The following is a 17013-nucleotide window of genomic DNA, read 5'->3' on the forward strand; positions in this document are numbered from 1 at the left end:
ATCTCTAGGTCATGGCTGAGGCTGAAGAATTTAGCACGCATCCAAATGATCTCATAATACCCTTCTAAAGAAGCAACAGCCATCACTGCATTTTGTTTTACCTGCTGCCAAGGTCTTGTTGAAGTGGGTTCTAAGGCACCATGTAGTATTAATGAAGTTGTTTTTTGCAGCACAAGAAAGCTCACAGACCTCTGAAAAGAAGGTAGCATTATGGCTACTGCAACAGCTGCTTTGCAAAGTATGGGGCTCACGAAAGGTTTATTTAGCTGTAGCTTTATCGGAACTGGCAATATATTGAACTCAAGGAAGATAAATCATTTTCATCATGTTCCTGAGTCACAGATAGTAAATCATGTTCCTGAGTCGCAGATAGTCCCATCTATTATGCGTAAATCAGAAGGAATAGATTTAGAAGTAGCTGTTGCTTTCTTACCATTCTCAAACGTCTCAAGATGAATTTCTTCGCAAGGTGGGCCAGTTCCCTTTTCATTGAAAGCTTGTACAAGCACAGCATACTTTGTGGAACGCTGTAGTGAGGTGAGCAAAGCCTCTTCTTTGATGCTACCAGTCGTGTCTACTGTCTTGTAGATGTAAGTATCGGTGGTGCCATGTTTCTTGTAACCTACATAGTAGCCTTTCAGGAGGCCATTTTGGTGCTCCTTCTTGGGTGGCTGCAATGCAATCATGACCCATGAATTTGTGCCCGCAGTGACATAGGCCCACAATGCAATGTCAAATTCACTAAAAGCCCTTTCACTAACAACTGCACCCACGTTTATAATGAGAGATGTTATGATCAAAATTAGTGTCAGGAGAATGAGAAACACTGAAGGGAAGGCTAGAAAGGCTAAAGTGCGTTTATGGCTCTTAATTAAAAAAAAACAAGTCTGAATGTGACGGATATATATATATATGTCACCTATGTCAATAAAATGAAAGTATCACACACGAGAGTAATTCAGGAGTCGCTGAAATGCGCAAGGCATGTGCACACGAATTCCTTCATTGCCGTAAACTCTGCAGTCTCAGGCAGTCATGCAACCTTGTCAAGAAAAGAACGCCAGCAATTAATGTCATAATTTATACCCATTAATTCTATCACATTTTGTATTACCTGCCATGTCACCTTCAAAGAAGTCGACGATACCGGCGTTGCCTGGACGTTTAGTGGTGGGCCTTCGGGCGCTGCAAAAACAAGTATGCAGAAAACGCTCCATCTGCACTCTTTCAGGCACGTATCAGGTTTTACTGAGCACAGACAAAATAAAATGTAGCCATTTAGATGGCTGAAAATTCGAAATCGTGATTTTCAAAACTGTGGCGAACTGATTTTTTTTCTGTTTGAGCACGTCAACTCAGATCGCACATTTTCGCAAATCCCATATTACTGGCTACCATATGTAGAAAGAATTTCGTAATCCAAGATGAGTCAATGTCGCGCACAACAAAACATCTTTAGAAAGAGAAGTTTTTACGCAGTTAAGTATTAAGGCCCGTTCACACTTGCGACTAGCAGCGGTCGCGCGACCGTTTTGGTCGAAAAGCGACAGTCGCAAATGGTCGCATCGGTCGAAAAGCGACTGCCGCGGGCCGATCGGGCACTGCTCGAATTTTCAGTCGCGCGACTACTAGTCGCAAACCATTTCACCAATCAGCGAGGTCCCAGAGTACTCGATCGGGCACCTTCTCAATGCAATGAAAGAATACCCCTACCTTTTCAACAAACTGAACCCAGAATTCAAAGGCAGGGAGAAGGATATGGCCTTGGAGGAGATTGGAAAGATATTCGGACTATCCGGTTAGTACCATGAACTTTTGAGAAATGGGTTTTTCACGCAGGCGCAACATTTTATATTGACACCACGGTGATTGACAGAGTCTATTCGTCGTTGGCGTTCTCCTGGAAACACGAGAGCGCGGCATGCGCACGGGCTCGCCTGAAAAAGAAGTGTCTGGCAAGCGGCCGCTACCGACGTTCGCCCCAACTGTCTGACGAACGAGAAGGCGACAGTCGCAAGTGTGAACATCGGTAGTGGCGAGCTCCTCTCCTCTGGTCGCGCGACTGGTAGACGCGCGACCTCTCAATTATGTTTGTTCCTTGACAAAGAAGCGCTTCTTGTTTCTTTAACTTTAATGTAGTCCCCATTGGATGTGGTTGGAGGCTCTGTTTTAAAGGTTTGAAATTTGTACAGACGCAGGAAAGAACGACCATTAAAAAAAAAAATATATATAGAGAGAGAGAAAGAAAGAAAAAAAAAGAGGAGAAGAAAGACGGCCAGCCATAGGGGATCTGTGAAAAACTGTGGCGAACTGATTTTTGTTTTTCTGTTTAAGCGCTTCAACTCAGACCCCACATTTTCGCGAATCCCATATTAGTGGTTACGATGTAGAATTTCGTAATCCAAGGTGAGTCAATGTCGCGCATAACGAAACATCTTTAACGAATGCAGTGTTGCATGAACCATCGGAATCGAAGAACGAAACTTCCCCACAAACCGCCGATCAGTTTGATCACCGATGCAAAGTGTCTAAACATAAATCAAAGTATCAAACGCATAGCCACTCTTTCGAATTCGAAAACCCGAGAAACAAACATGACAGCTTTAGCGATGCTGTTCATGATAAGATACAGAATCTTAAATGCACTACAATTAATTTCACAAAACGCACTCACCAAAACATCGCTCATTTAGATATTTGAAAAGTTTACAAAAGGTATCAAAAGGTCCAAAAAAGGCGTCGTACAGGATTGAATCAGATTGGATTTATACATCCTCTCTGAAGCCAAACAGCCGAACATGGCATATAGCATAGAGTTAATAGAGTTAATACAAATCGAACATGGCATAGAGTTAAAAAGACTCTTTGTATTAACTCTATGGATGAGTCTTTGTAATAACTCTATGGAACATGGGACCCGTTTTTTTCACGTAGTTAGTCGGTTAGCCGATGGGCGGAGCTTGACGTCAGCTGACGTCATAAAACAACAAATTACAGCAAACATTTAAAGCTTAGGCAATTTTAGCTGCATGTATTTCTTTTTTGTTTATACTTTTAGTTTTTTTTAGTGCCTATATTTGTTAAATATCTTTACTATTTGGAATTGAAGGTTAGCTAACGCGGCCGAAGCGACGGCAGAGCTAGCCAAGCCGATGGGCTGTGCGTACGTACAGTGAACTAGAATATTGGGTAGTGTGCTCACAAGCGCCGCTCGAGGTGTCCCCGCCGGTGTCGACGGGGAGCGGCGGTGGGCGGTGGCGCTGCGCGCGTCTCCACGGTAGGTGCTTCGAAGCGCGCGCGCTCCACGGGTAAAAGCCAGTGTCGCGCTCGGCCGGCGTCGCAGTAGCCGCGCCGACAAATTGTAATATTACCGCGACATTTGCGTGGGTTTTGCTGAAATGGTTAAGCGGACCTTGAATTGAACTTTATATCTGCGCTGTGCACATGTTCAAACAATGTTAATCAATGCGCTTGGCTCGTTGGGACGTTCACGTAGTGTATGTCACTCGAGCCTGCATTGTTTCACTGGAAAGAAATTATAATGCACTGCATATTCGGGGGTTATACAGCTCTTTCCATTAATGCTTAAAGTCAATAGTAATAGCTTGGGATTCATGCCAGGGATAAACGAGGAATGAAGGAGTGTCGGCCGCAACAACTGCTTATTCACAAACACCCATGCTGCAGCACACAAAAACAAAAAGGACGTGGAGATGACAGGTAGAATGAATGCATGTAATTCTGACAAAGTAAAAGGAAAGATGCATTATTTACAATTCGCGTTTTTCGCAGCACAGGAGCCGCACCACAAGGTTTTCAAACCAGCTACTGCATTACTTATTTGGAGAGACATAAAGTCACTGCTTTATGAAACATATGAACAGATTTGTCACCGCTGCGTATACTTATGTTCACGTATTTTGCCGCTTATTTCCTTCACTTGCTCCAGCACTTCACAACAACATTAGCAATGGCTTAGTTGAGGTGTTTCGCCCGTTCTCGTTTTTCTGCCTTTTTTTTTAATTAACCCCTTTCACATAGAAGTGCAGTCTGGTGACTAAATAAAACCTTATTACTTCTTCAGATCGTCCTTCTGCGTGAACGGGGCAACCAACTTCTTTATGCAGTCTATTTCTAACAACTTCCAAAATATCAAGAATACTTTCAGAATCTGTTCGTTTGGGGCCGATTCCTACTCTTCTGTTGTTACGGGTATATCGGGCAGACTAGAAAATTTTGTTTTCGAGGGCCCGTATGAGTTACAACACCAGTGGGTTTCCTCTTCCTTTGTTGTCTTTCTTTCGGTATATTTTTTGAAAGATAGGCCGGCAGATTCGGCAATAGCGTCGGTGTGGCATCGGGGGATAATGCTGGCTTCCCACGAGGGATGCGGTCTTTTTCCCCCGTTCACAATATGAGCATAGCCCCGTAGAACGAAACGAAGTTCGAAATGAAGCTCACAAACAGTACAGCTCCACAGCTCTCATCCAGCCGCTTGTCCGAGTGACGGAGGTTGATCTCCCACTGCTTCCTTAAAAGTCATCTTTGGGAACGCCTAGCAGGGCTATTTTTGGGCCACCTTTAGTATGCACATAGCCAGTATTGCATCCAGGCGCGTAGCAATGGTTTTGACGACGGGCCGGCATATTTTGGTTTGGGCCTATCTGCAGTGACGCGGTAAGTTTGTTGTGCGGGTATATGTGAATGATATATGTGACCACGTGAAAGCATCCACTATATTCCTTTACGCCGATGACCCTTTACTAGTATCAGGCAAACTTAAGTTTTCATGTGCCTTGGCTAACCTTCAGGAGGCGCTATTAAATTTAGTCATTGGTTTGTCTCAAACTTAATACAAATAAATGGCACCAAATCCCGACTTGTCTGTTTTAGTAGCCCGCACAAAGATGTACCAAATGTAGGTTCTATATATTTAAACCCCTCATATTGCTATTTGTGTTCTTGTCAACCTATATCTAGCGTCCCGTCGGATCTTGGTGTACCCATATACAGTGATCTGACATGGAGTACTCAGTTGACCCACATTTGTAAGAAACTTAGAAGTGTTGCATCTTTGTTGTTTAATTTGAAAACCATGATGCCTTTTTCTATCAGAAAACTAATCGCCCATGCTCTGGGGTAGTGTTCAAATACGGTATGTGTTTTTTTTAACTGCTCTTTCACATGGAGTTAATAGGAGTTTGAAAAACATCGCTACAAGCGTCCTCTACATGCCACAGGAGAATTTGCCCAGCAGTGTCTTTAGAACAGCCGGTTTGCCTGCTTTTGACAATCTTTTTAAACAAATTGTAGTACTAAAATATTTTTGGAGCAGTGCATACAGGCACAAAAACACGAAACCGGTACCGTTGAGACATGTTCCTCGTTATCTTAAACCGAGAGTCCGCATTCATTACGGTAAAGCAACAAGACGCTATTATGTTCCAGCCATCCTCAACGAACTACTGGACGACGTATTTTCTTTGACCACCCGCAAAACATTGAGAGTTGCTGTTAAAGCGTTAGAGAACATATAATATGTACTGATGTTGTCAGTTCATTTTTGATAGTGTGTTGTGCCAAATGTTTTTTTTTTTTTGCTTTTTTTTTTGCCTCTGATGGAGTTCTGATGTGGCGCGAAAATTGCAGCGGCTGCCGGTTGTCGCCGCACAAGCCCGCTTGTGGATTCGGCGCTTCCGTATGTGTATGTTGTTCTAACTGTACTAAATAAATATTGTTATTATTATTATTATTAGCAGTCTGTCCCAGTGAATTAACCGGTTAGTACAGGCCACATGTCCGCTTACCCCCTCATGTGCGAAAGAAAAGCACAAAGAGTTCTGATCTCCAGGCAGAACATGCATACACCGATGCAAGTGGTACGTGTAGTCAACACTCACTTTCGATGGGAGCTTAAACAAGAGCCTGAACTGGCCTTTACTGAACAAACGCTTGAAGCGACCTCCGATAAGCGCCAAAAGAACATGCGCACAGCAGAGCAACAACGAAGCCACAAATGCACACAACGCAGTGACAAATTGAAGCGGCTGACAGCGACGGGCGGAGCAAAATCCTACCGTGAAGTCTACCGTGGCGTCACCTGGTGCCGGCGCCGCGAAGCAGTCGCCTGTCGACACACGCGGGGCCTCCGCTCCCCGTAGAGCCGCCGCGGAGTGAGCACACTACCCAATATTCTAGTTCACTGTAGCGTACGATTAGAGTCCCTAGAAGTATTTGCTAGTCTGCCGTCCGAGCGGGGTTCCCTATGGAACCGGTTGGCCGCTTCCCGGATGAAAGCGCAGGGGGCGCTGCACGCATTCGGAGCGTGGTCGTCGCATTGTGTACGTGGTGCTGTGGCGGTTGTGCCGTACTGCGAGTCTGCGCCGCGCTGATCCGTTGGTGCCGTGGCAATTGGGCTCGTGCACCACGTGCACTTCTTTTCGCTCGCGAGCCGGAATGCGTGCAAATTAGCTAGCATGTGTGCAAGTGTGCCTTTTTTATGGATGTGTGATCGCGTCATGTCCAGAAAACGGGGTAAGCGTGATAGCACGTGTTTCTTGCCCGGGTACAAGAGCGGGTAGCGCTCGTGCAAGTTGAAATGCTCTCTCTTCAGGACACCGAAAGACGCAAGGAAGAGGCAAGAGTGGGAGCGCAACATCAAGCGCGGCGGCAAAGCCAATAACATTGTTTATTGCCTCAGCTAGGGCATAAAGGAATATGTAAAACGAAAATTAAAAGGCGTAATAAATGGAAGAAAATAGGTTGGCTGTGTTCTAATAAAGTTCAAGAGAGAACGATGATAAGGCCCTGCCGATATTGTCGGCTTCAGTGGCGGGCAAACCCACAAGGGGTGAATATCTTAATTATTTGTGAGTTGCAGACAGGAGATCCTGGACGTTGACATAGGTAAATATCGGTGTATATAAATATCGGAGGATCCGGATCGGGGTTGCCCTCACATTACTGTAACACGAACAAGCTATAGTGTCGACGTTTGTGAGCGACACCTCAAATCCTGCTTTATTGAGCGAAGTTTTAAGACAGGTAAAGGTAATTGAGATTCCCCGGGACGTTACTCAACTCACGAAGGATACCATCTCAATGCTGTTCCCTGACACTCCAAAATACTTGTTGAAACCCCTGCCTCTCAAGAGAAAGGATCACTTGTACGAGCAAAAACAGTCAGCAGGGAGAGCTGCAGAGAAAGAAAAAAAGCGCACTGATCCTGAAGCATCAGTGGAGTCAGTTGAAGAATACAGCGGTGGTGGATCGTGTGACGCGAGCCTGCCCCAGGAATGCAGAAAGCTGCATGCCACCGCCACTGGGGACAAATGTCGATATTTCTGATGTTGAGCAATTAACATTCGCATAGTGCCACTCAAGCGAGGACGAATCTCCGGAGGCAACCTACGTAAATCGGCGAGTTCTGTTCCATCGCAGTGATACAGGTGAAGCTGCCATGAATGCTGCTGTGTGCATTCGAGGAAACAAAGTCAAGGAGATAGCTGTAAAGTCGACAGAAGAGGTAATTAATTTTCTGCAGGACATTGCGAAACTCAGCTTGTGTCCTGGCAGCGGATTGAAGCCTATTACCAAGACCTTTCCCTCCTACAATGGGCGTTACTTAATTTGCGACGAACTGTACCAATATGTTTGATGCAGCTTGCATATAGCCTGCAAATACTTGCGAAAGTTAACTCAGAACGCCCTGTCAAGAAGAAGACAAAAAATAAAGAAACAGACTTCTAAGTCTCGAGCAGTTTGTCGTACGAAGGACAAGGTGGCAAAGCTGGTAAAAGCTCTAGGTGAAATGAAAAGGAACACCTTTCAAGGACAGAGTTTGAAAGAAATGTTAGTGCCCTTTCAACTAACAGCTGACTGTTAAAATATGTTTCAGAGGTTGCAAAACACAAGTCAACAAAAGTGATGGCATACTCTGATGAGTGGCTACTAGGCTTCCTAAGCACCAAAGAATGCCTATCAGCAGTTTGCCTGAAGCGCGGTGCGAGTTGAAGGGCTCGGGTTCCCATCTTGCGTGCTTTAATTGTGCATGCATCCGAAAGTTTCTAGTTCTACATACGTGTTATAGCTTTGCTAAACGTACGAAGAAGTTAAGATGAAACTATAGCGTGAATGAAAACGCCGGCGACAGCGCTCTATTGCTTGCACACATGGTCCTTGGAGCCTAGAATGTGCGTCTAGTACAGTCCTCCATGCAAGCGCAATCGTTTGCACAAAATCCTCAGAAGTCTTCATTACAATACAGCACGGCGGTAGCTTCAGCAGGATAATAGGGTATAAAAAGCAGCTTCGTTTCTACATCGGCTCAGGGGCATGCGCGCAAAACTTCGCTCACGAAAAAAAAAACAATCGTATCCTTGGTTATGCCAACAACTCGGCTGCGAATTCAATATTACGACTAATCTGAAATCAAAGACTAAAGAGCGGCATCGCATGTACAAGGCACCTGACAATGAGCATATGCAGCGAATGCATTTCGAAGCGCACGGGCGCACGCGTCGTCTGCTCCGTCGGCAGTGGCACTCCGCTTCACCGCAGCGCCACCGCAGCGATCATTCAGCGGCAGACCCCGCCGCGGCCGGCGGACGACAGACTAGCAATATTTCTAGGGACCCTAGTACGATTTCGTAGCTGGCATTGCCTGGAGCCTGCTCTTGAGTCGTGGCAGCCTGAACCGTCTGAACCTGTTGTGATCTCATCTTGCAGGGTAACGAATATGCGCGCAACGCGTCAAGATAATTGAGATGCATCGATGCATATAACAGTGAAGGAAACGTAGGTTACGCTTGGAGCAGTAGTACACCAAGATACCCCATTCACATTATATATTATGGGCAAAGGGAATATGGGTTAATGGAAGCGTCAATGCAGTGTGTGAGTCAGAAATAAACAGAATTGCGCCGTGCATGAATTCTGAAGTTTCGCATACCACACTACAGTAACGGCAGGCAACTTTCGTGAGCGCGAGCGGGAAAGCGCGCTTGGCGCTCACAGATCTGTTAGTTTTCTTTTTTAATCTCAAAACCCAACCGCAGCTACGCTGGTGCTCAGGTGACGCTCGCTCTGTCAAGATAGCCTCCGTTGCCGACAGATCGCAACAGCTCCCGACAATTTAACGGCAGTAGTCGTCATGAATGATCCAGGCGAGACGCCTTGTGAACTGTCTGCGTTTCAGAGGTTGCGAAGACGACAGGAAGAACCCGATCATCCTGTGGACGTCGCTCGCTGAAAAGCTGCCAAGCTTTAGCAGGAAAGCGTTCTTTGGTTACTTAGTTCTAGCGGGGTTAAACCTTTGCCTAATTTTCTTGACTGCAGAGCACAAATGCAAAACTAAAAAAGCAAATCAGTATGAACAGCGAGAATTTATCACGAGCGCTCAAGAAACAAAACTGCTTTTCCCTTACCTTCCTCATCAGTAGTAACCTGTATCTCCTGGCTGTAGTCTCCAGCGCCCAGGATATTTTCAGCTTGGATTCTAATTATGTACGTCGTGGTAGGTCGTAGGTCCCTAAGAGTGAGAGTTGTAACTGTTCCCTGGGCCATGACTTCTTGGATATCATCACTCCACTTCACTGAAAGGAATAAAACAACGAGAAGGATTGGTTGAAAATGCGACACCCGACTTACCACACACCAAAGTGGCGTTTTACCACCGTTCGCTATTGACATCCATGCACATTACCTAAACTATCTCTTGCACAAAATTACAACAATGAAGCGCACTTTTAAAGTTATAAAATAAGCTAAGAGTCAACATAAACCGCTATATTGTGCAACCAGAAAAAAGAATTGAAATGTTAAATGTTATAGAAGTTGTGGAAATTCAACATTTCCCTCACCCGCACAACGACGCGGAGAACACTCTCTACTTCTATTTCACGGGGAGCACTTATCTTTCCCCCTCTTGATTGATTGATTGAATGATTTATGGGAAGGGAAAGGCGCGGTAACTGTCTCACTTGTTTTCTGTGGACACCTCAACCGCGCCGTAAGGGAAGGGAGGAAGGTAGGAGTGAAAGTGGAAAGAGAGAAAGAGGAGCCGTAGTGGAGGGCTACGGAGTAATTTAGACCACCTGGGGATCTTTAACGTGCGCTGACATCACACAGCACACGGACGCCTCTTCGTTTCGCCTCCATCGAAACGCAGCCGCCGAGGTCGGGTTCGAGCCCGGGTACTCCGGCACAGTAGTCGGGCGTCTTACCACTGCACCACCCCGGCGGGGCTATCTTCCCCTCCTGGCCTCCTTCCCTCAGAGCTGTGGCGGAAAGGGCGGGGGGGGGGGGGGGGGAGAGAACTGGCGTAGCGCACCGGGTGGCCTCTCCTTCCCCCATCCCTCTCCTCTCGGCGGGCGGCATTTGCATCCGGAGAGACGACACCGCGACGCCGGACCGCGCGGATGCTGCTGCGATACCAAGGAAGAAAATTGGGCACTCTATATCTGCTTGGCCTGCTGGCTGTGCTTGGGTGTTTCGTTCTTCCCTGCCACGGATGTGGTCAGAGCTACAGCGGTGTGGCTTCGGTTCCCAGAGGGGAGCCCAATGAGAACCCCCACAAAGTCATGCATGCGATTATAACTTTTCTGCGCTGCGGGAATCTTGGCAGAAAAGTCTTCGCTCGTAATGCGCAATTTATTTTTCAATATTCCAGTTAAAAAAAAAAGTTATATTATTACGGACACAATTAGAAATTTAGAACCAACAATGGGCTCTGATGTACTTGAAGTGTCTTTTAAGAATCGACTATGATTTGTTTCATTTCCTGCAATATCATAAAAAGCTGTGCGAAAAATTAGCCTCGTTGGTCTCCTAATTGTAAAGTGAGTTGAATGCAAAACCTTGATCACCTTGACATAGAAGACGATTGAAAAAAAAAAAAAAAAAAAAAAAAGAAACGTAGAAGATTGGTTGAGACGCGTTGGGCCATCTTTCTTTTTTCTTTTTTTTTTTGTAGCGGAAGCTACACTAAGCTCGCAGAAACGAGTTTTGCCGTGCCAGTCCACAACTGCGCATGCGCAAATCGTTCGTAGGTCACCCAGTGATTCGCCAGGTACGTGCTGCTCGCCACAGAGAGGAGGAGGGCAGCTGCATCCCAGCGGATGCGCGCGCCGGCGCGGAGAGGGGTAGTTTCCGTACTGCGCATGCGCGCGTCGCCGAGCAGAGCTGACTGAGTGGAGCAGGAAGGCGGCAGGAAAGTGGGTTCTGCATAAAAAGCCCGTAAACTTTAATGCATTGAACGCTGGTTGTGTTCGATGCAACGCTCGGTCGCCCGCAGTAAAAGCTTGCACTCCACTTTCGGTTCAGCAGCGTTGAATGCATAAAATGTTTTCGCTCCGATTTCTGTTCTACCCAAAAGAGTTCAGTTGTGGTTCAAAACCTAAATGCGAGAGAAGGACAAAAGGTATCTATGCCGGTGCCAGTCACTAATGTGCGTTTGATATGAAGCATACTAGTGAGCAAAACAACTAACCCGATTTTAGGTGGTGGTGGTAAAAAATTTATTTAGTGAAGGCCCGGAAAATAAACTAAATTATGTTGCCGCCGTTCCGTGGGTGGCCTTTCGGCTGCTTGTCGTGGCCTCCAGGTCACGCCTGGCGGCGACTTCCGCTGCCTAGGTCGTAAGCCGCTGTTGATAATGTGGCGCTCACCGCCGAAAGTATATGTATTAAGAGCCATGGCTGGGGCGCTGAAGTTGCATTTGCTGCGTCGTATACTACACATCCTTAGAAAGACTGCATGTCACGAAATCGACACAAATCTTTGTTAAGCCGGCGCGGCGCGAAGGAAGTGCGCGCCCGGCGTCGCGTAGAATGCCAGAGAATATCAAAGATGACTGTACTCTTCGCGCGTGGAGAGCGCGTAGCCTAGCGCGCATCGGCGTCACCCCTTCTTCATCACTCGGTAGCGGCGATCACTCACCCAGTGGAGAAGCCGCTTGAACGCTCCAGGTTTCAACACCACGGTTCTGCCGCACCTGACCAACGACGACGCGCGTCTCGACGGGAGGGAGAGAGGACACTTGCGTTACGAAAACTACGTGTATGTGCGCGCTTGCCTTGGGTCGATGTTGGAACCGCATGGCGCGATTTAGCGCGATTGCCGCGCCCTTAAATTGAGGTCGCGTCACTTCAGGAAGCTAGCATGTGTTGCAGTGAGTCATCAAGTGCTACTGCTTGGCTCCGGGGTCAACCCACTGTTCGACAAGCCTACAGATCTGCGAGGGAGCGGCATCAGTCTACGGGACGGCCATAGCATGACTCTCCAACCATACATGGCAGAATTACTTTTGAAAATGAATTAAATTACATTGCTAATTACTTTGCTGAAAATAGCAGAAATACTAATTACTGCTCCTGAAAAGTAATGAAATTACATTACAATTACTCCTGCTAAAAATTCAATTACTTTTAAATTACTTTCTGGTTTTCATTCATAAAAACACTAAGTAAAGCTAGTAAAAAAAACAACTCTCCTGACGCGACGCACATATTCTGTCGTCTTCCTGATTCTTCCCCAGGCAACTATCCCCTCCCTCTTTCCTAAATCATGTGTAATGACATAAATAAGACGACAACAAAATAACAGAAGCATGGTCGAACACTCGTGAAACGAGCGGCGAACCCAGCGTCTTGGTGTCCCGGAGCTGTCTCCGTCGTTTGAAGGCCTCGAAGAAGCTAGGTTATTTATTGCTTCCGTGGTCCAAAGAACGGACCTCGGCACCTTGCGCTCCGTAATGTCACTCCATAGACCCTTGCACCTGTCTCACCCCGTGGTGACGAGTGTAACAAGGCACGCCTGTGGAGTGCCACTGCATGCTCTTAAGTTTTGAACTCCGGCCGCCTTGCACCATCTGTCCCCATGGCGGCCCCTTGTCGCCTTACATCCTATTGCATCCTGCTGCTTGGTGAATGCTTGCAACTACCCATACGATAGCCGGACTAAGTGGCCCGACTACACAGGACACAGGCGGTCTCAGACGTACTGTTCTGCTCAATTTTGTCGCCTTTCGCCGATCAGTTACGCTGGCCCAGCTTTGCCGCATGTCGTTCTTGTTTCCGCGGCACTCTACTGTGTTGTCTGTTGAAAGAGCAGTGGTGCACTTTAGTAAAAGCAATTTCAAGGAGAATTAATTACTTTTGCAGAGGCATTACTGCCAAAAGTAATTCATTGCATTACTAAATTATTAGACCGGAAAAGTGATTAATTAAATTACAAAATTACTGAAAAATATTTAAATATTAAATTACAGTAATTGCATTACTCTAATTTAATTACTGCCATATCTGGTTCAGACGTCGGCCTGCGTGCACCTATACTTGGTCACTTCAACGAGGAAGCCGACACAGAACTGCCCACAAACGCAAGTAACGCCAGCCTTGGCGCGGTCTTTGTACAATGACATGATGGTGTTGAACGCGTAATCGCATACGCAAGCCGCACCTTATCCCGATCCGAGATGAACTCCACTACCGGAAAGGAGCGTCTAGCTATTGTACCGGAAAGGAGCGTCTAGCTATTGTGTGGGCAGTGACAAAGTTTCGCCCTACTTGTATGGTCGGCCTTTCCGAGTAGTGAGCGATCACCACTAACTCTGTTGGTTGGCGAGCCTCGAAGATTCTTTAGGGCGGCTAGTACGCTGGATCCTTCGACTTCAAGAATTTGATGTGGCTATCGTCTATAAATCAGGCAAGAAGCACAGTGACGCAGACTGTTTGTCCGGCGCGCCTCTTCAGCATAACAGCACTGCGTTCGAAGACGATTCTCTTGGCGCTATCTCCACGGACGCTTTGGTTCAACAACAGACTACCTTGAACTACGGCCGCTGATTGAAAAATAACTATCGGCCGACGGAAGCTGTTTACCTTCTCGTCTTCTAAGGCTTTTTGCGACGAAGTCCTGCCGGCGTCCCACGGCGACTCTTCTTCTCGTCCTCTGGGTTATTTCCCGAACGTTGGTACACATACGCCAAAAGTATTATTGGCCTAAGCTGACCGCAGTTGTCAAGCGCTTCGTCGAAACTTGCCGGGAGTTCCAACGTTGTAAGATGCCGCCGACTAAGCCGGCCGGACTTACTACAACCTACTGATCTGTCAGAAGTCCCATTCCATCAAGTCGGCATGGATTTACTCGTCCCGTTTCCGGATTCCTCGCTCGGTAACCAGTACATTGTGGTCACCAACGACTATCTCAGCCGATACTGCGAGACGAAAGCTCTTCCCCGTGGAACCGCTGCTGAAACTGCGACCTTTTTATGCAGAGCATGTATTTTCGTCACGGTGCACAAGCAGTCGTTATAACTGAGAGGGGAACGGCTTTCACCTCGGTGTGAAAGCCGTTTTCACACAGGAGGTTATGCGACTCAGTGGCACAAATCGCTGGAGAACAATCACTTATCACCCGCTAACAAATGGACTCGCCGAATGGCTTAATAAGACACTCGCTGACATGATTTCAATATATGTCGACGAGGATCATCGAAACGGACGCAATACTTCCCTATGTCACCTTCGCGTACAATACAGCGCCGCGAGAAACGTCGTACTTCATTCCATTCTGTTTAGTCCACGGTCGTGATATGCTGGAAGCAATGCTGTTTCCTGATAGTGTTAACCCCACAGTCATGGGTGCTGACGAATTCGTTCTTCATGTCGAGGCCGCACGCCAACTTGCTCGACAGCGTATCCGGCGCTAGCAAGAAAAATACGCTCACCGGTATAATATACACCCCAGAAATGCGAGTTACGAGCCCGGAATACAAGTTTGGATGTTGTGGGGCCCTGCGCCACATATCTTTTGGGCCCGTGGCGCACCGCGCATTCAAAGGCAGCGCCACTTCCCAACACACCCTGCGCGCTGCCCGTTTCTCTCTCCCCGCTCGTTCGGGGATAACCGGTCCCGCACGCCGTCGCCTCCCTCTCTTCACTCCCGGACGACCCGCGGATCGCTGCCTGCCCGTCCAGACGACGACCCCGATGACCTCCCGCACCGCCATGGTATTTGTCTTGCGTATCCCTCGGGCAGAGGAATCGCCCACAAATTGACACCCAACTGGGGCACCCAACTGGGGCTGAATTAGCACCCATGTGGACGATTTCTCTGCCGACGTGGGAGCGCACGGCAAGGCTCATGGCGGGCCGGTCCTTTGTATGATAGGTGCGACGCCATTTTGAGTTTAGGGTTAGCGTGTGTGCAGATGACGCGGAGTGTAGTATAGTAGTGTTTGTATAGTGTCTTAATTTTGTTTTGGGTTATGTGTGTGTTCTTTAGTGCCGGGCGGTTTGTATTTGAATTTTTATTTTTTGCATATGTTAGTTTTACGAAGTGTTATCGCCGCGATTAGCCTTTGTGAATAGCCTCCTGACGCGGGCTAGGTGGTAGTCGTGCGCGTGCAGCTGTAATGCCGCCGAGAAAAGACGTGGCAGATAGGAACGCCGCTTCGGATGCCGGTGCATCCGGGAGTGAGGCAAGGGATGCGGCAGAGTCCGCACAGATGCCCGACTCAGCAGCTCTTATGCAGCACATGACCGCAATGTTGTCTGTATTAGCCTGTCAGCTCGGTTCGGTGGCTAGCGCCAGCCAATCCGCAGCTGCGTCGACAGTCTCGCGTCCGCGGATAAATGTAGAAGTCCCCTCCTTTTCCGGCTACACGGACGTGAAGTCAGTCCACGAGTTCTTACAAGAACTCGAGGATTATCAGATGGCACTGGGTTTCCCAGACGACGCAGTGCTATCGCATCCCGTGGCCCTTGTTGTGAGCAGGGCGCTATGGAGACGCTGCCAACCGGCCTTCCAGTCGATGGCAGACTTCAAAGATCGCTACCGTGCCGAGTTCTTGACGCCTGATTACGAGCGCCGGATGCTTGAGGAGCCAGCGTTGCGCACACAGCACCAAGAGGAGAGCCTCCTCGAGTATGTACGCGCAATGTAGGAGCTCTACAAGAGGGCATATCCCACGGCAACCGATCTTGAACAGGTCGCGAGCGTGATCAGGCAATGCCATCCGCGCTTCAAGCCATATTTGCGGGGACATGGTTTTGCAAACCTCGAGGCCCCAGCACAAGAAGCAAAGGTAGTGCAGGCGGATTTACTCGCTGAATTGCGCTACCAGCCAACCCCCAGGCAAGCCGAATCGCTAGAGCCGCGATGCGCCTGGGCCGGAGGCCAAGACTCCGCGCCGCACGCCAGAGGCACAGACGTAATGACGGTAGGGCAGGAAAGACCAGCGGAAGGCTCCGCTATTCCTCGCGCTCTTGACCCGTACGCGTTCGAGCAGCGGCATCGAGCTGGGCTCGTCAGTGACGTCCGCATAGGCATGGAGAAAGGGGAAAGACGTCCCCAACCGTTTCGTGGAACGCGGTATCCCTCGACCGCGCGGCAGGTGAACGATCGGCTTTGCTGGAATTGCAACCAGCCGGGCCACGTGGCACACGAGTGTCAAGCAAGGAGTATGCAGGAAAACACGGACCGCCGGCGGAAATAATTGGTAACACCAGCCTGCCGCCGTTGGCGGGAGAATTTCCGGGTAGCCACGGCGGAAAATGGGAAATGTACTCCCACGCCGCGTCACCGAGCGACCGCACCGGCGGCGCAGAGGCTTTTGTGCCCCTCGCCTGTAGAGCGCAAGGAATGTTGTCGCGCTCGAGCCCTTTTATGCTAGTGCGGTTAGCTGGTCAAAGCTACTCTGCACTCGTTGACACGGGCTCAACGCTGTCACCGGTCGGTGACGACGTGTTCGATGCCTGCCGTATATGTAACATCCGTGTCAGGCCAGCTGAAACCCCTTTGAGTTTAGCAGCCGGGACGGCAAAAGTGGAGGGAGCGGTGCGTCTGGTCGTGCGCTTTGACGGCAGAAAGCGGAGGCATCGCTTCGTCTATCTGCCCCGCTTAGCCATACCAGTTATTCTGGGAAGAGATTTTCTTTCGAGCGAAGGCACTGTGCTCGACATGGGGGAGAATGGCTATCGCTACAGCCCCTTCACCCCCCCCCCCCCCCCC

At 48.3% G+C, this 17013-nt stretch overlaps 1 protein-coding gene across 1 annotated transcript in view; it reads right to left on the bottom strand.

Annotated features, from left to right (window-relative positions):
• LOC146190255 (cell adhesion molecule Dscam1-like) overlaps positions 1-17013 on the bottom strand; it is a 367337-nt gene that overhangs the window by 49231 nt on the left and 301093 nt on the right. Inside the window, exons 16-18 of the mRNA XM_084599756.1 lie at positions 9426-9593; positions 1115-1185; positions 434-671 (exon numbers count right to left, since the gene is read on the bottom strand). Of these exons, the coding sequence (XP_084455882.1) occupies positions 434-671; positions 1115-1185; positions 9426-9593 (477 nt within the window). The remainder of the gene's footprint in view (positions 1-433; positions 672-1114; positions 1186-9425; positions 9594-17013) is intronic.

This window comes from Amblyomma maculatum, chromosome 4, assembly GCF_055883805.1.
Source record: "Amblyomma maculatum isolate TAMU_Amacu chromosome 4, ASM5588380v1, whole genome shotgun sequence".
Classification (NCBI taxonomy): domain Eukaryota; kingdom Metazoa; phylum Arthropoda; class Arachnida; order Ixodida; family Ixodidae; genus Amblyomma; species Amblyomma maculatum.